The sequence below is a fragment of the Ornithorhynchus anatinus genome, chromosome 7, assembly GCF_004115215.2.
Source record: "Ornithorhynchus anatinus isolate Pmale09 chromosome 7, mOrnAna1.pri.v4, whole genome shotgun sequence".
NCBI classification, from domain to species: Eukaryota; Metazoa; Chordata; class Mammalia; order Monotremata; family Ornithorhynchidae; genus Ornithorhynchus; species Ornithorhynchus anatinus.
Genome location: NC_041734.1, coordinates 41,692,013 through 41,714,468, shown reverse-complemented (window position 1 = coordinate 41,714,468; position 22,456 = coordinate 41,692,013). Strand labels below are relative to the sequence as shown.

The following is a 22,456-nucleotide window of genomic DNA, read 5'->3' as shown; positions in this document are numbered from 1 at the left end:
GTGTGGTTCGATTAGACTGTGAGCCCGTCGATTAGACCGTAAGCCCGCCGACGGGCAGGGACTGTCTCTGTTGCCAATTTGTCCACTCCAAGCGCTTAGTACAGTGCTCTGCACGTAGTAAGCGCTCAATAAATACTACTGATTGAATGAATGAATGGCGAAGGACTCCAAGTCAGCAGGCAGGTAGGGTTGTCTTTCATTTGGTGGAGAGAGCAAAGGCCTGGGAGTCGAAGGAGCTGCGTTCTAATCCTGTCTCTGCAGCTTGCCCGATGTATGATCTTAGGCAAGTCACTTCACTTCCCTGGGCCTTAGTTTCCTCATCTGTAAAGTGGAGACTCAGGACCTGTTCTCCCTCCTACTTAGATTGTGAGCCCCATGTGGGACAGGGGTTGTGTTCAATCTGTCTTGTGTGTACCCCAGGACTTAGTACAGTGCTTGGCACATATTTGGCCAAGCAACGGTTAATTAATAGATAGGAGAGCTAACAGAGAGATGAGATCCTTGAACGTAACCAAGAGGGAATCCCTTGCAAACTTGCACAGCGTTGTGCGCACCTTCTGGCCGCTTGGAGTGAACGCTGCTCAGAACCCATTGGTAAATTACGATCAGTCGATCAATCACGGCTATTCCTGAGAGCTTACGGTGTGCAGAGCCCTGTACTAAGCATTTCGAGCGTACGATGCAACGGAATTAACGGACACGTTCCCTGCCCGTAGAGAGCAGGGGAAATGCAGCTCGCTAGGCCGGCACGCGGGAAAGGGTTTGCTCTCCTTTACGAAGACGACCAACCTATGAGGAGAGGCTCTCTCCCTGAGGAGTGACATCTTTGAGAATGAAAGTTGGCCATGGAGGGCTGTGATCCATTACTCTTCTCTCTGCAATAAAAATAGATATACCCCAAAAGGAGGTGAAGCCCCGACCCCGGTGAAATCAGGAAATGTAAATTTTGGACAAGAAAAAGTTTTAGTTTTTCTCATGCTGCAGTAGAGGGTGCTGTTACCCAGAATTCCTAGGCAGAGGCAACTTTTCTGAGATGAGAGGCGAAGAACAGGGAACAGAACGGGGTTACGCTTGAAAGATAATCTTCCTCCGGTTTGAACGGATTGGTGATAAAGAATCGGAGGGCAGAAAACACGAGAATTCATTTTAATTCTTTAAAGTAAGGCCCAATTCGACCTGAATGGGGAGTCTTTGAAATAGAACACGAGTTGCTCGGTGTGATACTGAGAATTTTATGTCGCAAGATATAGTTTTACTTGTACGGTATTTTACACTTTCAGACCACCTTTGGGCAAGGATCTCCAGACAGCTTACAGATATCATCTGTTTATCAATGTGTGGCTGAGAAGCAGCTTGATTCATCAGAAAGACTCTGGGTCTGGGAGTTGGAGCCCTGGGTCCTCATCCTGGATCTGCTACTTGCCTGCTGTGTGACCTTGGACAAAGTCATTTAACTACTCCATGCCTCAGTTTTGTTATCTATAAAACAGGCATTAAAACATCCGTTGCCCCTACCCCTCAAACAGTAAATAATAATCATGATGATATTTGTGAAGTGCTTACTACGTGCCAAGCACTGTTCTAAGTGCTGGGGGAGAGACAGGGTGATTAGATTGGACACAGTCCCTGTCCCACATAGGACTCACAGTCTCAATCCCCATTTTACAAATAATAATAACGTTGGCATTTGTTAAGCGCTTACTATGTGCAGAGCACTGTTCTAAGCGCTGGGGTAGATACAGGGTAATCAGGTTGTCCCACGTGAGGCTTACAGTTAATCCCCATTTTACAGATGAGGTCACTGAGGCACGGAGCAGCGAAGTGACTCGCTCACAGTCACACAGCTGACAAGTGGCGGAGCCGGGAGTCGAACCCGTGACTTCTGACTCCTAAGCCCAGGCTCTTTCCACTGAGCCAGAACTGAGGCCCAGAGAAGTGAAGTGACTTGCCCAAGGTCACACAGCAGACGTGGTGGAGGAGGGAATTAGAACCCATGACCTCCTGACTCCCGGGTCCAGGCTCTATCCACTACACCACGCTGCTTCTCTAACAGTTGGACAGGGACCGTACCGGATCCGCGGGGACTATATCTATCCCAGAGCTTATCCCCGTGCTCGTCACAGTGGAAGCACTTAAGAAATACCTTATTATTATTATTATTTTAAATGGAGAAAACCAGGGAATAAGGAAAAGACTTAATAATAATAAGGTTGGTATTTGTTAAGCGCTTCCCATGTGCAGAGCACCGTTCTAAGCGCTGGGGGAGATACGGGGTCATCGGGTCGTCCCACGTGAGGCCCACGGTTGATCCCCATTTTACCGACGAGGTCACTGAGGCCCAGAGAAGCGAAGCGACTCGCCCACGGTCACCCAGCTGACAGGTGGCAGAGCCGGGAGTCGAACCCATGACCTCTGACTCCGAAGCCCGGGCTCTTTCCACTGAGCCGCGCTGCTTCCCATGACTGTACACTTAAAATGAACGCTTAAAATGCAGCTTTTATTTAGGCTGCGGAGATTTAGCCAGTTTGGAATTTGGGTCAGACCCACGACGCCTTTCGAAGGAGATGAGTGACCTGGATTCTATTTGCCATCTCCCCCTAAGAACAGCACTCCTCAAGACGCGGTGGGAAGAGTGACGACGACAGTCTCCACCACAATTTTCGGGATCAATTAGTTAAATAGTCTATATCAGGGCAGAAGATTCATTCCTCTCTGCAGCCTTTAAGTAGATCAATGATTTTTTTTTTTTTAAATAGCACAAGAACGTACCGGGCTAGGCCAAAATACAAATTATGATATTGAACTACATCTCAGAAAAAGAGGCGAGTCGCTTCGTTTCTCTGTGCCTCAGTTACCTCATCTGGAAAACGGGGATTAACTGCGAGCCTCACGTGGGACAACCCGATGACCCTGTATCTCCCCCAGCGCTTAGAACAGCGCTCTGCACGTAGTGAGCGCTTAACAACTACCAACATTATTCCTAAGCGCTGGGGTGGAGAAAAGCAAATCAGGATGGACACAGTCCCTGTACCACATAGGGCTCAGAGTCTTATTCCCCATTTCACAGGTGAGGTATCTGAGGCAGAGAGAAGTGAAGTGACTTGCCTAAGGTCACACAGCGGACAGGTGGAGGAGTCAGGATTAGAATTCATGACCTTCAGACTCCCAGAACCATGCTCTATCCACTATGCCATGCTTGTATATACCACGAAATGTATGGCGATGGCAGGCAGGTTGGGGGGTGTCAGAGTAGTTACCCAACAACTTGTTGCCCGCAGGACATGCCGTTAGGTTATTCCGTCCTCCACAGACTATGAAGATTGCCTCCATTCATTCAATCGTATCGAATGAGCACTTGCTGTGTGCAAAGCACTGTACTAAGCGCTTGGGTGAGTACAATACAACAGACATCTTTCCTGCCCACCCTGCGCTCAGGGTCTGCATTAATAATGTTGGCATTTATTAAGCGCTGACTCTGTGCAGAGCACTGTTCTAAGCGCTGGAGTAGATCCAGGGTCATCAGGTTGTCCCTCGGGAGGCTCCCAGTAGTCTTCATCCCCATTTTACAGATGAGGGAACTGAGGCACAGAGAAGTTAAGTGACTTGCCCAAGGTCACACAGCTGCCAAGTGACAAGGCCGGGATTCGAACCCATGACCTCTGACTCCCAAGCCCGGGCTCTTTCCGCTGAGCCACGCTGCTTCCCTTAATGTCGGTATTCGTTAAGCGCTTACTGTGTGCACAGCACTGTGCTAAGCGCTGGGGTAGACACAGGGGAATCAGGTTGTCCCACGTGGGGTTCACGGTCTTAATCCCCATTTTACAGATGAGGTAACTGAGGCACAGACATTCATAAGTGATGATACGTTTGTAAGTATGTCTGTGTTTATGTTGTCTACATCACCCTGAGAAATGAATTTTTATACGAAATCTTATTTGAACGTATATGAATTTTTTGTAAGGGTATCTTAGTATTGTAAAACATATCATTTAGGGAATAGGTTGTCCCTGAAGGTTCAAGATTCATTTCTATCCAAGTCCAATTTTCTAGTTAATTGTATTTGAAGCCAACCTCAAACAGGGCCACCCCTTTAATCTGCTGATGTACTGTGAGACCGCGCTAGTGATTTTCACAAACAGAGAGTTGGAGGTAAAGCAGAGAAGCATTTGCCGTCCCAATTTCCGCGACTCACGTTACCGAAGGTTATCCGTGCAACCTGCGATTTAAATGAATCCGGTCCTAAGCTCATGGCAATCGCATGTCACTCTTGGTAATTCAAAGCTTATTAGATACTAATCGACGGAGGGGAATAAATCCCAACAATCAAAACGGCTTTGGCAAAACCAACCTCCACTAAGCAACCACGTATAATTGCCTGAAGCAACACTGCTTCTGAGGGTTGATTAAGCGAGGGAGCTTTCTGAAACCTCAAAATGGTTCTTTCCCTATGTAGGGTATTTCAGTCAACCTGGAATTTCCCTGGAAACCTGCCCTCAAAATCCCACGGCAGCAATTACTTACAAGAAAACACAGCAAAATGACTTGAGAACAGCACCTCTAGAAAAATCACGTTCCCGGCAGACTTGGTCAGACCTGGGATAATGGCAGCAAGGTCACACCTGAGAGTCCCTCCGGTTAAACGCTCCCCCGAGACGGTTTCCGCCCGAAAATGATCAGCCCACTAGGGCTTCAGCAGGGAGTATCTGAAGGTTGGTTTTCATGAGGCTAGAAATGACTAATAACAATAATAATGTTAAAATACTTACTATGTGCCAGGCACCGTATTAAGTGCTGCGACTACATAACCGAGACTACACAACCGAGAGCTGAAAAACAGCATTTTAAGTGATTCGACTCACCATTCCGTCGGTGGCAATGAATGAATGGAGATGAGGTAACGCTAACATGAGCACAATAATCTGGCTTTTCCCTCTCTTGTTAAGGGAAACCTTAGCAAGTTTTTGCAGGCGAATCTCTTGCCTGCAAAGCCCCGAGAGCTTTCCTCAGACAGCTAGAAGAAAGTCCCGCAGCCATGTGGGCTGGCATTTGTGACCGGGACATGTGGATCCAGTACGGCCCCTTCTAGTGACTTATTCAGAGAGGCCGCATGAGCAGAAGTTCATGGAGCTAAAAAAACCAAGCTAAAGGATCCAGAGTGTTTCTTAATGACATAAAAAGTAGCAGTCTTGTTTCTAACCCAACCGAAGAAAGCTTGAAAAACCACTTTTTGTAAAAAGAGTCGTTCATTTAGGAAGCAGCAGGCCTACTACAAAGAGCACACGCCTGGAAGTCAGAGGACCCCGGTTCTGATCCCAGCTCGGCAATTAAAATGCTGGGTGACCTTGGGCAAATCACTTCACTTCTCTGTGCCTCAGTTCCCTCATCTGCAAACTGGGGATTCATTACCTGTTCTCCGTCCTACATTTTCCCTTGGATTTACTCCCTTTCTGCACGCCTCCCTCAGCCCCACAGCACTGAAGTACCTCTCTGTGATTTATTTATCTTAATGTCCATTCATTCATTCAATAGTATTCATTGAGCACTTACTATGTGCAGAGCACTGTACTAAGCGCTTGGAATGGACAAATCGGTAACAGATAGAGACAGTCCCTGCCCTTTGACGGGCTCACGGTCTAATCGACGGGCTTACGGTCTAATCTCCCCCTCTAGTCTGTGAGCTCACTGTGGGCAGGGAACGTGTCTACCGACTCTGTTATATTTTTACGCTGTACTCTCCCAACCACTTAGTGCTCAATAATTACGATAGATTGTTGGATTGACTCATACTTAGAGTGTGAGCCCCATGTGAGATGTGATTATCCTGTATCTGCCCCAGCACTTAGTGCGGTCCTTGGCACATAGTAAGTGCTTAACAAATACCGCATTTACTCAGGGTGGCTGAACCAGAAAATGCCTCCGGGAATGTATGGATTTAAAATGAGTATGGCATCCCTTACCACAATTATTATCCCTAAGAGTCTCCTGGTTAGTTCAATTGTCAGCCTGCTTGTGGTAATGACGACCTTGGACTTCCTGCCTTCAGCCTCAGCTCAACGCCTGGGTTCTGAGTCCACCTGGGATGGTAATGGGGCCGGGAGACAGGACTGGGAAGAAATGGGAAGGCATATAATACCCTCTCTCAGTTAGGCAGGTGCCTGTGTTCCTGGGATGGATTCAGAGATGGCATTAGTGTTTCCTGCTTGCCTAAAGTTGGCTCTGAGATCATGTCTCGAGGACTGTCAATGCTGCCCTAGCACTTAATATCTGGTTTGCTCGGTGAACTGTCTCCAAAATCCTGTTTTTGAAAGAACATTTAGCTGGTTTGCTCGGTGAACTGTCTCCAAAATCCTGTTTTTGAAAGAACATTTATCTCCCCTAAAAAGCGCGGCCTTGGGCCAAACAACTTCCGATAAATGATAAAAAGAACACAAGCTAGAGGCAGCAGATCTCTATTTTTAAAATACCGCACAGGTGAAACAGAACACGATCTCACAGATGAAAAGAAAATCACACCCTGAATGATCACGGACTTAGATCTGTACAGAATTGATCTCCCAAATGGACATACGGTGCTGGAGTCAGTAGGAGGAATAGTGACGAAATGAAATCCTGTCGGCTATATGTACGGTAGAGAGAATTACCCTATAAACATTTCCACACACAGTCTCTCACATATGTGTCGTGGGAATGGGACGGAGGATGAATGAAGGGCCTTCTCTGGCCTGAGTTACATCATTTATAAAATGTGGATTGAGACTGTGAGCCCCATATGGGACAGGGACTGCGTCCAACCCGATTAGCTTTTATCCACCCCAGTACCTGGCACATAGTAAGCACTTGACAAATACTACAATTATCATTATTATTATAGGCATGTATAATACCTTTCTTCAGTGAGATTCATTGCATGTCACCTGGGTTTGGGGTTCGCCTGTCACAAAACCCTGCTTTCCACAGAACTTTAAAGAACTAGCACGCTTTCCAAGAGCACCTTCCCTATCGTTTGTTACGCCTGATGCTTGCTTTTCTGGAAATCACATTCAAAAGGCAGCTGCATCTCGTCTAGAGATGCTGTATTTATGGTGAAAATTACATACAGCGAAGTCACCACCTTTTCTCGGTCATGGGTAGGTCTAATTCACAAGCAGAGAAGTCTTATTTTGTCCATAAAGACAGATGGATCATTTTAGAATAATGGACACTCCTTGGGCTAACCTGTTGCACTAGAAACCTTTTTAGCTAGTTTGGTGGGGCTAGGCTAGCTACGGATGTATCAATAGACAGATTAAATGAAGGGCTCTGCTTGGATTTACTAAAGGGCTTTAGGATAATGTACTTTTAGAGAGGAGTGAACTAGAAAAAAGTGGGTCAGCTTTCCTGCAAAGTTTAAACAGATTAGGCTATCCAGGTTTTGTGTGTGTGTGTGCATGTGTGTCCGTGCGTATGCGTGTACTTTCTCTGCTTTCTCAAGGGTAAAGTGAGGTATGAGGCGATGGCTAATTTTAACTCAAACATTTCATAACGGTGAGTAGAAATCTCCTGTTACACTAACACCCATTAATTGCACACTTCAACTATCTTCCCGAGAGGTAGCAATTAGAGAATTAAAACTAGCCTCCAGGCAACATCAAAATATTTTTTGATAACATCGCCCCAAGAGATAGTGGTCTGAGATATTCTACCAGTGAGACCCAGTGAGGAAACCACTGAAAATCAGAACAAGTATACCTGCATATGACCAGAAGGATGTGTTTCAATTATTTATCTGGTAGCATTTTTAGGGCTAGGCAAAAAGAGCATTTAGATTTTCAGAGATCTTAGGGTTGGTTTGGGGTTTTTCTTTGAGAGATTCTATGATTTTTTTTTAAATAGTCTGTATCCACCTATGCGGTGTAAGGGATTGTTCCTTAGGTGACACAATACTTAATATATGTTATGCCATGATACAGTGTCAAAAGCCAAGTACAGCACTCTGGGTTGTAGGTGAGCAGATTTTCAGGCCAGTCAGAATCTTAAGTACAGGGATACAACCTCATTATTATTCTTCGTATTATATTACAGTATTAACGGTAATAATAATGGTATGTGTTAAGAACTTACTATGTGTCAGGCACTGTACTAAGCACTGGGGTGGATAAAAGCAAATCGAGTTGGACACAGTCCCTGTCCCACATGGGGCTCACAGCTTCAATCCCCATTTTACAGATGAGGTAACTGAGGAAGAGAGAAGTAAAGTGACTTGCTCAAGGTCACACAGCAGACACGTGGCAGAGCAGGGATTAGACCTCATGACCTCCTTGCTCCCAGGCTTACGCTCTTTCCACGCATTAAAAAAACAAAGCAAAGAAAAAAACCTTAACATAAACCTGGCAGATTTTAGCCCTCCTTACTATTTTATGACCAAAAGTACTAGTAGCAAATCTCCTTTTTAGTCAGTCAAGAATAGGCTGAAATCCTCGACGCTGCAGGAAAAACAGATATTCTGAAAACATCTCCCTCCTAATTAAACTGTGAGCCCCATGTGGGATAGGGACTGTGTCTATCCCGATTAGCAGCGTGGCTAAGTGGAAAGAGCACGGGCTTGGGAGTCAGAGGTCGAGAGTTCTAATCCAGACTCTGCCAGTTATCAGCTGTGTGACTTTGGGCAAGTCACTTCAAGTCTCTGTGTCTCAGTTACCTCATCTGCAAAATGGGGATTAAGACCGAGCCCCACACGGGACGACCTGATTACCTCGTATCGGTAAGAACAGTGATGGCACAGAGTCGGTGCTTAACAAATACCGTTATTATTATTATTGTTACTCTGTATCCACCCCATCAGTTAGTACAGTCCCTGGCAAACAGTAAGCACTTTACAAATACCAAAATTATAATAAGTGCTTAACAAATATGACCATTAGGATTATTAATATTTGCTCCCTTATAGGGGTTACTATGATCATCTTCCCAAATGTAACTACGGAGATCTCAACCTCTCTCCCTCCTCCTCCCCATCCCTCCCACAGGATGTCTCCCAGAGGTCTCGGTCCTGGGATTAAGATTGTCAGCCCTGTGCTCGTTTGTATATATTTTTATTACTTATTTATTTTGTTAATGAGGTGTACATCCCCTTGATTCTATTTATCGTGATTAAGTTGTCTTGTTTTAGTCTGTCTCCCCCGATCAGACTGCGAGCCCGTCAGTGGGCGGGGATTGTCTCTATCTGTCGCCGAATTGTACATTCTAAGCGCTTAGTACAGTGCTCTGCACACAGAGAAGCAGCGTGGCTTAGTGGAAAGAGCCCGGGCTGGGCAGTCAGAGGTCATGGGTTCTAATTCCGGCTCTGCCACTTGTCAGCTGTGTGACTGTGGGCAAGTCACTTAACTTCTCTGTGCCTCAGTGACCTCATCTGTAAAAGGGGGATGAAGACTGTGAGCCCCACGTGGGACAACCCGATGACCCTGTATCCCCCCCCAGCGCTTAGAACAGTGCTCTGCACATAGTAGGCGCTTAACAAATACCAACATTATTTATTTATTTTTAGTAAGCACTCAATAAATACTATTGAATGAATGTTCCTGTTCCACTGCCAAACACGCCCACACCCCACTGAGAAGAATTCTCCACCCAAACCCTTCCCAGCTGTCAAAATCTTGCTACATCCCTCAGGACAAACCATGTCCACAGCTACCAACCACTCCCTATTCCTCTTCACACTAGACTATGGCAGCATTTTCAAAGAGATGTCTCAGAATTCAAGATTTAAAACCTAATCGCCCCAATTATACCCAAAGCTCCCCAAGCACAGTTTTCCTTTTGCTTCAACCACAGAAAAAATTGCCGGGGAGTTTTCTGGGAGCGGGGGGAGCTCTATCTTATTTTAAAGCAATATAGAAATAACTCTTTTGATTTGCCCGTAATTGCAGATCTGTTTTTCTGCAGCTGGAGGAGAATTTTGGAGAGGAAAAGCAGCAATTTTTCAGCTGTTTTTTTCCAGGTTCAGGGATAACTAGGGTGAACAGAAATAAATTAAATATCATTATGGGATATGCCCTGATTTCCCCTTATTGCCCTCGTAAACCCTGACTGTGAGTTCCTCTCTAGAACGTGAGCTCCTTGTGGGCGGGAAATATGTCTACCAATTCTGTACTCTCCCAAGCTCTTAGTACAGTGCTTTGCAATCAGTAAGCACTCAAAATTGCCATTGCTTGATAAATAGATGGAATTTTGACTCCGAAATACAGCTCTGCTAGATGGGGTGCTTTGAATTTTCCGTGACGTTTATAAGCAGGTTGCTTGTCTTTTTTTGTGTGTCAGGCACCGCGTTGAGCACTGGCGTAGATTCAAGGTTGGACACAGTCCCTGTCCCACATGGGACTCACAATCTTAATCCCCGTTTTACAGATGAGGTAACTGGGACACAGAGAAATAAAGTGACTTGCCCAAGGTCACACAGCAGACAAGTGGGAAAGCTGGGATTAGAACCCAGGTCCTCTGATTCCCGGGCCCGGACCCTTTCCAGCAGGCCACACCGCTTTCCTGGAGTCAAAGCTATGCTCAGTGGAGGGAAGTGGCGACCAAGTGGCTCCTTTGAATAGATTTATAAACTCGCAAATCACCATTCACTGGAGAATAGACAAGTCAAACAGATGTTAACACTAGTTTATGGAGAGCATGTTAAGTTCACTTTAAAAATTATCTGATAGAAGTCCAAACCTTTAGAAGTGAAATCTTCATTTCTACAATAGGAACCGTCCATTACAGTTCATTTAACGGTCCTTTTAATACCCTCCATTTAATTTGCTCGGCCACAAAGATTTAAAGACTAACTGGTTTTCCACTTCTATATCCAACCTAAGGGCATTTTTTCAATCAAGTTGCCAAGGAAACATCACCGGTTTAAAACATCACAGAAGAGAATCGCCACCACATTCAATCAGGCCCTTTTAGTACCGGTGTTAAGAAACAAAGGAGAAACAGTTCTCCCGTGCCCTAACAAGTAGGTTCTTCCTCCTTACGCAGAGCTGTAAGAATAAGGAATCCGGGGCAGTTCGAACTCATCATTAGCTACGGCAGCCAAAACAAACCGTTTTATCTTGAGAGGTGGATTCCCTCTAAACCATCCTGAGCTTGTGTCCCTATTAAGGGAGACATTTTCCCTGGTTTCACACATCAGTTAGGGGTGGGCCAAGTGAATATTTGAATTGGGCTTCCATCAAAAATCCCTAACAACGGGGAAAACTGTCTACCTCCTTCATTCAACTTCTACGAACCACCACGAACCACACAAACCTGGAGTGTTTCTCTGGTCCTCACCATTAGCGGGCAGAGTCAAGGTCATTCGTTCAGTCATTCAATAATATTCATTAATGATAATAATGATATTTGTTAAGCGTGCCAGGCACTGTCCTAAGCACTGGAGTGGATATAAGCAAATCAGGTTAGACACAGTCCCTGTCCCACATAATAATAATGATGTTGGTATTTGTTAAGCGCTTACTACGTGCAGAGCGCTGTTCTAAGCGCTGGGGTAGATCCAGGGGAATGAGGTTGTCCCACGTGAGGCTCACGGTCTTCATCCCCATTTTACAGATGAGGGAACGGAGGCACGGAGAAGTCAAGTGACTTGCCCACAGTCACACAGCTGACAAGGGGGCGGAGTCAGGATTCGAAACCATGACCTCTGACTCCCAAGCCCGGGCTCTTTCCACTGAGCCACGCTGCCACGTGGGGCTCAAAGTCTCAATCCCCATTTTATAGATGAGGTAACTGAGGCACAGAGAAGTGAAGTGACTTGCCCAAGTCCACATAGCAGACGAGTGGCAGAGTTGGGATTAGAACCCACAACTCCCAGGCCCAAGCTCTACCCATTATGCTATGTTGCTTCTTATTGAGCTCTTACCGTACGCGGAGCACTGTACTAAGCATTTGGGAGAGGACAATATAACAATCAAATGAGCTTACAGTCTAGAGGGGAAGAAGGACATGAGTATAAATAAATAAATTACAGGTACGTACATAAGTGCTATGGGTCTGGGAGGGAGAACGAATAAAGGGAACAAATCAGGGAGAGGCAGAAGGAGGGAGAAGAGGAATAATAATAATAATGTTGGTATTTAAGTGCTTATTATGTGCAGAGCACTGTTCTAAGCACTGGGGTAAACACAGGGGAATCAGGTTGTCCCACGTGGGGCTCACGGTCTTCATCCCCATTTTACAGATGAGGTACCTGAGGCACAGAGAAATGAAGTGACTTGCCCACAGTCACGCAGCTGACAAGTATGGTACAGTGGCAAGAGCCCGGGCTCGGGAGTCAGAGCTCATGGGTTCGAATCCCAACTCCGCCGCTTGCCAGCTGTGCGACTGTGGGCAAGTCACTTAACTTCTCTGTGCCTCAGTTACCTCCTCTGTAAAATGGGGATTAAAACTGTGAGCCCCACGTGGGACAATCTGATCACCTTGTTTCCCCCAGCGCTTAGAACAGTGCTTTGCACATAGTAAGCGCTTAACAAATACCACCATTTAAGCAGCAGAGCTGGGATTTGAACCCATGACCTCTGACTCCAAAGCCCATGCTCTTTCCACTGAGGAAAGGAGGGCTTAGTCAGGGAAGGCCTCTTGGAGGGGATGTCCCTTCAGTAAGGCTTTGAAGGTCGGGGGGGAGAGTAACCGTCTGGGTCCTGGCGATTCTGCGGGGAGATCAGCAGCTGCTAAAATGTTCCGCGTCTGACACCTCCCTTATAGTGTCTTAGTTCCCCGGGCGGTGATTTGGAGAACTAAAAATTTATGCAACATCAAAGAGGACACTCCTTTTCCCCACATTCATCCAAAAAATGTGAAAAGACTGAGGGCTCTGCTGGACTTAGAGTCTTACAGAGGGACTTACTGGACTTACAGAGGGACCGTCTCTATCTGTTGCCGACTTGTTCATTCCAAGCGCCTAGTCCAGTGCTCTGCACCTAGTAAGCGCTCAATAAATACTATTGAATGAATGAAGGACTTTTTCTCTTGTAATATCAGTCATACTCAATTTATAAAACGAAAACGATTAAATACTGAGCACGCAATCAGGAAGCATGATTTGATGAGCTCTTTGAAGGGTTGATGAAGGGAGGATGGAGGAAGGAGACTGCTCCCTGTTTTGTAGGAGGGGAAGCAACGTTGCCTAGTAGATGGAGGACGGATCTGGGGGTAGGCAGGATATGGGTTCTAATCCCAGCTCTGCCACTTGTCTGCTGTGTGAACTTGGGCAAGTTGCTTAACTTCTCTGTACCTCGGTCACCTCGTCTGGAAAATGGGGATTAAGACTGTGAGCCCCATATGGGACACGGACTGTGTCCAACCTGATTAGCTTGTATAACTCCAGCGCTTAGTACAGTGTCTGGCACGTAGTAAGCACTTAATAAATACCATAAAAAAGGTCACTGTTGGTTGGGCCCTTTTGGAGCTAGGAGGGAAGAATCCGTCTGATTATCCTGAAAGATTTTGTCCTCACTCTTTTGGGGTGCAGGTGAGTCAAGACAGAGGAAAGAAACGGAGAAGGAAATATATTTGAATGATCAGAAATAGAACTCATGAAATCATACTTCCTGTGTGCCCAGTAATTAATCATTTTAGTTTTACAGCTTGAGTATGAGTGAATTTCCAAGAGAAGTCCAGCATTTATATATTTATATATAAATAAATATATATAAATCAGTCATTTATATATTTTTAGATGAATGCAGAGAATAGGAACGGCCTCTTTGGTTCTGGACAAACTTCTAGTTCAACACAGGCACCTGCTTACCCGATGTTTACCCTCCCTTGGGATAGCACTGTCTGTTTTTCTGTACTCTCCCAAGTGCTTAGGACAGCGCTCTGAAGACTGTAAGCGCTCAATCAATGTGATCGACTGATTACTCAAAACAGTCGTGACAACTGAGAGGATTGAGATGAGCCCTCCCTTTCCCTCCATTCCTCCTACTCCCTCCCTCTGCTGTTCCCCCTTCCCCTCCCCACAGCACTTGTACATATTTGTATATATTATTACTCTGTTTTATTAATGATGTGTATATATCTACGATTCTATTTATCTTGACGGTACTGATGTCTGACTACTTGTTTCGTTTCGTTGTCTGCCTCCCCCGTTTAGACTGTGAGCCCGTTGGGCAGGGATTGTCTCTATCTGTTGCCCAACTGTAGCAGCGTGGCTCAGTGGAAAGACCCTGGGCTTCGGAGTCAGAGGTCACGGGTTCGACTCCCGGCTCTGCCACTTGTCAGCTGGGTGACTGCGGGCGAGTCACTTCACTTCTCTGTGCCTCAGTTACCTCATCTGTCAAATGGGGATTAACTGTGAGCCTCATGTGGGACAACCTGATTACCCTGTATCTACCCCAGCGTTTAGAACAGTGCTCTGCACATAGTAAGCCCTTAACAAATACCAACATTATTAACTGTACATTCCAAGCAGTTAGTAGGGTGCTCTGCACACAGTAAGCGCTCAATAAATACGATTGAATGAATGAATGAACCAAAACACAAAGTAAACCTATAGTGCAACAGCCTGTATTAGCTTGAGGACTTGACTTACAGAAATGCTTGCTTTCATTTATATCAAGTAGATGCCCATTTTCCAATTACTGTCTATTCGGCATGAAATATAATCAGGATTTTTTTTTTAATTCTTGGCACCTCTCTTAGGCGAGACGGAGAACGACTTTACGGAGTTGTACCTAAGGGTACTTCTTCTATTCATTACGCTTCCTTACCAGAAATGACTGGAAAAGCTGAAAGGATCCGATGAGCCAGACGTACATGTGAGAGTAGACCTTAGTGGAGGTGCCATTAAATGTATTAGCAACAACCAGAAACGAGTACGGTCCGACAGTAAAAAATTCCCAGTCATAAGCTCCTGAGGTAGCAATGGTTTGATTAGCTTCAAAGAGCCCGGTTCTTGGGTTCCACTTGTAGATGACACTGTTGATATTATGGTTATCTCCTGGAAGGGAGAACATTTGTAAATTCAGGGGAAATTGAAAGGTCTTTTCATTTTAAAAGGAGACCAGTAATATTAAACTAACAGGTTATAACTTTCTCCACATTGTTTTCTTTCACACGAAGCTCCAAAATGACAAGCATTGGCCAAGAGCGAGAATCTCATTAGAGGGGGGAGAGATGGTCTTATTGGCTACGTCATTAACTTTAGATGCAAAGCACATGCGTTCATGTAGGTACAAAAATTCACAAACTCATTATATCAGGAGCTTTCATGACCTTTCACTCTGGTAATATTTTCTTATTATTTCATTTCTGTGCAATTAGGACCTGATCTAAGAATAATCCTTTGTCTACATTTTCTGTAATTACAGTTCCATGTACATGTGTATCTCTTAACTCCATGTTTGTTAACTTTGGCTTAAATACAAATGCTTTAAAAATACAGAGAGAAGCCAAGTTTAGTTTTAACAGTATGAGCTCATAGAAGAAGGGACCTATTATTCACTCGGAACAAACTCTAAACAGCTCAGATTTTTAATATACAAAATGCAGCTATTCAATTTGAGAGAATACAGTAAGTAAACACGGGTGAATATCGAGTTGTTTTCCAGAGGGCATAGCCTTGGGCAATGGTTACTTATATAACCATCGTCAAATGAACAGATTTTATCTATTCTTTGTATAAAAAAAGAGAAGCATGCTTTTTAAGTTTGCAAATGACACCAATAAGTTGGACAAATCTAGTTCCTGAAGAATAATGTGAGAATGCAGAGTTTTCAAAATAATTCTTGCCAGTGGCATCTAAACATGGGTGTAGGCCTGGGGAAAAAAAAAAAAAAGAGTTGATCCTATAGAAACAATTTTATTTATTTATATGAAATGTAACATTCCCTGCCAAATGAGTTTGTCCACTTTAAACTTAAATCCATTTTTCTTTTCCATTAAGAATGCCTCTTTTACCTTCTCGGTGATTTGCGACTGCCAGAAAGAACTCTCCCTCAATTTCAAATGCCTCCCAATCCCTAGCGCTGTGGGTACTGATCCTCTGGTAGGTGATGAATTTCAACTTTCTGTGGCTCCACTTGTAAATTACCGAGAACTCCTGACCTTTTCCATTCTGCTCCAAATTAGCCACTGCCAGGAAGATCTGAAAAATAATGAATCCGGTCATCTCAAATCCTTTATTGAAAGTATTCTTCCAGTGTGGAATCTTTCCGAGTGTCGGCAAGCGTTTCAACTAGACCTAACTGAAAGAGGAGAGCAGAGGGGCCTTGAAGAATCCTGGGTTTACTTTATAGGTGCTGCCATTGACCGGCAGAATATATCCTTTGGGTTAGATCACACCATCTAGAAGGGTTATGCAGTGTAGCTAGTATCTGTCTGCGAGGGGCATTCTGATGCTGGTGTGAATACTGTTTGATTTGATCAACTCTGATTTTTAAAATATCACGTGGCACTTTTTAGAACACTTCATCACGTACGATTGTCTCTCTCATTCCTAAACTGAGCCACCAGCTTCAGTATTGTTCATGAAAACCAGAGGCTAATGGAATCTCCCTCTCGCTTCCTCCTCATCTAATTCTGGAGTCCTGCTGTTGGTCCAGTGAAGGAACGCTGGCCTGGGAGTCAAGAGACCTGGGTTCTAGTTCTGCTTCCGCCTGAAGTTGAATAATGCGGGTGAAGATCACACATGCACTTACGATGCGTGGCACTCCTTGCTATTCATGGGACCCGGTGCCCCAGCTGAAGTGACTGGTAGAGGAGTGAGAATGTGAGTGGAACTGAGCTGGCCATTAGCTCTAGGATCAATTCCTCTGTGCGGGGTCTCAATCAACCAATCGGTCAATCGACGACATTTATTGGGAGCTTACTGTACGCAGAGGACTTCACTAAGTGCTTGGGAGAGTAAAAACACTCCTCTCCCGGTTCTCCTCCTATTTCTCTGGCTGCCTCTTCTCAGACCCTTTTGTGGACTCCTCCTCTGTCTCCCACCCCCTTAATGGGGAAGTCATTCAAGGTTCAGTTCTGGGTCCCCTTCTATTCTCCATTACACCCACTCTCTGGGAGAACCCATTCACTCCCACTGCTTCAATTGTCATCTGTACGCGATGATTCCCAAATCTACATCTCCAGCCCTGATCATTCTCCTTCTCTGCAGTCTCGTGTTTCCTCCTGCCTTCAGGACATCTCTGCTTGTGGGTTTCTTGGACACCTCAAACTTAACATGTCCAAAACAGAGCTCCTTATCTTCCCACCGAAACCCCGTCCTCCCCTTGACTTTCCCATCATTACAGAGGCACCACCTATCCTCCCTGTCTCACAAGCCTGTAACCTTGGAGTTATCTTTGATTCATCTCTCTTATTCAGTGTCTCCAAATCCTGTTCATTCCACCTTCACAACACTGCTAAAATCCTCCCTTTCCTCTCCATCCAAACCGAGGTTTTGGGTTGTTGGGCTGGGTAGAAGAGCAGTAAGGTAAGGCAGGAGGGGAGAGGGTAATGTAGTGCTTTAAAGACGATGGCAAGGAGTTTCTGATGCTGAGGTGGATGGGCAACTACTGGAGGTTAATAATAATAATAATGATGTTGGTATTTGTTAAGCGCTTACTTTGTGCCGAGCACCGTTCTAAGCGCTGGGGTAGACACAGGGGAATCAGGATGTCCCATGTGGGGCTCACAGTCTTAATCCCCATTTTACAGATGAGGGAACTGAGGCCCAGAGAAGTGAAGTGACTTGCCCACAGTCACACAGCTGACAAGTGGCAGAGCTGGGATTCGAACTCATGACCTCTGACTCCAAAGCCCGTGCTCTTTCCACTGAGCCACGCTGTTCTTGAGGAGTAGGGAAACATGGACCGAATCCACATGAATCCAAGCACCCGTCATGACTCGATTACTGGATCGGCCTCCTTGCTGACCTTCCTGCCTCCTGTCTCTCCTCACTCCAATCCATACGTCACTCTTCTTCCCCGGGGTCATTTTTCTACAAAACTATTCAGTCCATGTTTCCCCACTCCTCAAGAACCTCCAGTAACTGCCCATCCACCTCCACATCCAATAGACACTCCTTACCATCATCTTTAAAGCACTCAATCACCCTGTCCCCTTCTGCCTTACCTTGCTATTCTTCTACTACCAATCGGCCCGCACACTTCACGCCTCTAACGCCAACCTACTCACCGTACCTTGATCTCATCAATCTTGCTGCCGACCTCTCGCCGACATTCTGCCATGACCTCCCTATTTATATCAAACAGGCAGTCTCTCCACCTTTCAAAACCTTAGTAAAGGCACACCTGGACTTCCCTGACTAAACCCTCATTTCCCCTTCTCCCACTCCCTTCTATGTCACCCTTGCACTTGAATTTGCATCCTTTACTCACCCCTCCCTCAGCCCCACAGCACTTACGTACATACTCGTAATTCACTTACTTATATTAATGTCTGTCTCCCCTTGAGACTTCAAGTTTGTTGTGGGTAGGATAAGGGTCTCCCAACACACTGGTATATTGTACTCTCCCATCCAAACACTGGTATATTACTTTCCCAAGTTCTTAGTAGAGTGCTCTACCCACAGTAAGTGCTCAACAAATACGATCGATTGATAGAATAGAAAAGTGTCGGTAGACCTGTTCCTTGCCCACGACGAATTTATAATCTCAGTCCTGAGCCTTCATCCAATGCCCCTGATGGATGAATTCATTGTCCATTTACAAAATGAACTTTTCTCAGGGCTTTAAAGCCCAGTTCATGCTTGGCCTAGATCAGATAGTGAGACAGTCACTGGGTAATTGTTTCCCTCAGCATTTTGGAGTACACAGGTTTCGGTTTAGGTTCCATCAAACCTGATGAGCCACGAAATTCGATTGAGTACCACCAAATTAGAAAAAAAGAAGCCCCCCTTTCATCTAAATGCAGGTGCTAATTGTACTGACCTCATGTTTCACCATACGCTTGCAATGTTGTGAAAAATGCAGTGCGTACCTATGCCAGTCCAGTGAAGAATCATTCTTCCTCTCCAGAACTTGACCTGATCTTTGAAATCATGCTGAGCCAGGCATCTCTAAAGAGTCTTCCAAAAAGGAAGGGAGAGGAAACTCTCTTTAGAGTTTCCAAGAGTTTGCCCATGCTTCCCACTCCTCTTCCAACCTGAGGGTCTCCATGTGCAAACCTGATTTCCAAATGATTGCCTGCCCCAACCTGACTCTCTCCAACATTGGATATCGTTTTGAATGTGGGGCAAGAGAGCAGCCATGGTCACACCCTGCCTTAGTATGATCCTAGCGCCAGGATCCTGAAAAGGTTTTAAAAAGAGTGCCAGGATGATGGAAAGCTTTTAAAATGAAACTTAGCCTTGATTTTCCACATCTTTCAGTGAAGGATGAGCACCGTGTACACATGACCTACTTAAGTCTTTGGCAGTCCATGGAAATACACTTCATCTTTTGAGATCACAGTCCAGAGAGTGGCCCACCCAAGTGGGGATTAGAATCAAGAAGTGCTGCTTTCGCACCTTGGTGGAGCAGCAGAAAGTAGTAAATGGTCAACAACTGACAAGAAATTTGAAGGGCAGAAAGGCTCAGAATTCTGGGAAGGAGGGGGAGGGTGGAAGTGGGCCATGAGAAGATGGAACTAGTAGAAAAGCTGGGACACAGGAAAATAATAATACTAAAAATAATTGTATTTGCTAAACTCTTACTATGTGCCAGGAACTGTGCTAAGTACCGAGGTGGATACAAGCAAATTGGGTTGGAAACAGTCCCTATCCCACACGGGGCTCCCAGTCTTAATCCCCATTTTACAGATGAGGTAACTGAGGCCCAGAGAAGTGAAGTGTCTTGCCCAAGGTCACACGGCAAACAAGTGGTAGAGCCAGGATTAGAATCTAGGTCCTCCTGGCGCGCAGGACCATTTTCCACCCATTAGGCCATGTTGCTTCTCCACAGAAAAGTCTGAGGGGAGAGAAGAGCAGTTCACCTAGATGCCAGGGGGGAAGAGTGCCATCCTCTACTTCTTTCCCTCGCCCCCTATGTGCTCTGCTGTCAGTCTCCTGATGTCCACCGCTGTGTCCCCCAGCTCTCTGATGGATTTCACGATGTTTCCATTCAGATTCAGAATTGTTTTGCAGGTGCTGGCTATCTCTAATTTGTTTGCTGGAGACTGGTAGGTCTCCAGGTCGGCTGGTAGGCCGGGATCCCAGGGTTTTTATCTTGTAGTTCTGGGCAGCCAGGCCCAGGGTTACAGCAGCAAGAAGGTCCTGCAGAGAGGCCCTGGCATGAGACTTTTCTGGGTTACAGCCTGTCACCGACGCGGGAGATACTTACTCTGAGGCAACATTTCAGGCCGCCCTCTGCATCTGAAGTAACTTGCAGACCGTAAAGTGCCCATGGGTTTAGCAAGCTTCTACCTGTTCATTCGTTATATTTTACTTTTAATACCCTGCTTATCCCCCCTGGCTATCAGACAAGTACACAGGATACTAGCTCACATGACCTGAACTTTTTTTCATTAGAGGAGCTTCTTTTGGAAAGCACGTTAATGGTAATGTGGCTGTCTGTCCCACATTGCATAGAACCACCACAAATTAAGCTCTCTGGTCTTGACACCCAAAACACCTTTGGGATCCACAAAAGTTCTACTTTTTTGTCATAGTGATTGTGCCTATCTGCGCATCTTTGGGGAGTTCAACGTGGGAGCAGGAGGAGGTAAAAGACAGAAACCTAAGGCAACCTAGTGCCATAACCACTGGCCGCCAAAGTTCTTGGAGGTCCAGGAGGGAAGGGACTCAGTCAGAGCTGGAAAATAAAGTGCGATGCAAGGAGATGAGAAAGGGAAGAGGCCAAGAGCTTGGACGTAGGATGGGGTGGGGATTTGGAGCCAGGAAATATAAGCAAGGTCCTGGGGTCTGGGAGCCAGGGCTGTGACATAGCTGGGAAGAGGACCGGCCCCAAGAAGCAGGTCGACGTGAACCCCAGAGTGAACTCCAAGTGTGGCTGCAACTGAAGTGTCCAGTAACTCAGGCTCCCGGGGAACAAGCTCAAAACAGCTATTGCTGCTTGAGGTGAATAACTGCTGAGGTAGAAAATGACCTCCAGTCCAGATTGTACATATCCAATCGCAAAAGGCAGAGTGAGAGACTGGACACAAGCTACAAGCCTTAGCCACATTCACTTAGAAAACAAAAACACTAAGAAGAGAAATAGAAATGGCTACACTCATTCTGAAAAACACATTTGGGAACAACACAGATCCAGGAAGACGAGGCAGTAGGCAGAGAAACGTTTGGAAAAACCCATGACCAAGCCTGCCAGCACCCACAAAGATTTATTGTATGTACAGGTGTCCTAAAAACATCACTGATGGTGAAGAATTAACCAAATGGGGTGAGTTTAGCTGAAAAGCCCTATAAGGGATCCACAAATCCGACTACACCATGTAAACTCAACTGTCCTTTGAATGTGCAGTCATGTTTTTCATTTGCACTGCCTGACGTTGCTTTCAATTCTGCTCCTTTGTCTCACGATACTCTTGAAGCTTCAGCTCAAAGAGAGACACTTCCTCTTGATCGGACTCCGTCATGACTGTCTGCCTACTGCAGTTGAGATGTGATGCCTTCTGAGGTTTTGCCTTACTGCATCCTTAAGATCTTTCCCTTGTTTTCCTCGTTCAATTTCAGCTCAACAAACAGCAGCTTTTTGTTATCCCACTGTCAACTATTGGATCCACTTAGATCTGTGACTTTTGGGCAGTTGATATTCGTCCCACGGCACTTTTGTACATACTTATGGAATTAGAGAAGCAGCATGGCCTAGTGGATAGAGCACGGGCCTGGGAGTTGGAAGGATCTGGGTTCTAATCCCAGGTCTACCACTTGTCTGCTGTGGGACCTTGGACAAGTCACTTCACTTCTTTTTTCCTCAGTTCCCTCATCTGCAAAATGGGGATTAAGACTGTGAGCCCCACGTGGAACAGGAACTGTATCCAACCCGATTTACTTGTATCTACTCCAGCACCTAGTTCAGCGCCTGCCATGATTATTATCTATACAATACCTATTACAAAATATTTATATAAAGGTCTGTATCCCCCTGAGACTCTGAGGTTGTTATGGACAGGGAATGTTTTTACCAACTCTGATGCGCTATACTCTCCCAAGTACCACCAAAAGAAGCTGTGCTACACCCAGGAAAATGCCAATGGTAAGAGACAGATTGTATTCCAGGACTTGGTTGTTTGTGATCCCGCCTTGCTACTTGATATTGAAGATAATCTGTAAATGCAGCTGTTGGAGCTGCTCAAGGAACTCCCTTGTGGGCAGGGAATGGGTCTTGGGCTTCCGGTATAGCTTCCCGAGAGTTGAGTGCAGTGGACTGACCTCAGATGGCGGTTGGCATGCTAGAACCCCCATGCCATGCCATTTTTAGAAAGTCAAGAAGAAAGAAGATGCCTGAGAGATGAATTTTGTACACCAGTGGGGGACCAAAGAGCAGTTAGAGCG

General features: G+C 45.5%; 1 protein-coding gene across 1 annotated transcript in view; it reads right to left on the bottom strand.

Annotated features, from left to right (window-relative positions):
• Positions 1–22,456, bottom strand: part of TSPEAR (thrombospondin type laminin G domain and EAR repeats) — a 48,466-nt gene that overhangs the window by 8,592 nt on the left and 17,418 nt on the right. The window contains exons 7-8 of the mRNA XM_029069549.2: positions 15,919–16,105; positions 14,730–14,959 (exon numbers count right to left, since the gene is read on the bottom strand). Of these exons, the coding sequence (XP_028925382.2) occupies positions 14,730–14,959; positions 15,919–16,105 (417 nt within the window). The remainder of the gene's footprint in view (positions 1–14,729; positions 14,960–15,918; positions 16,106–22,456) is intronic.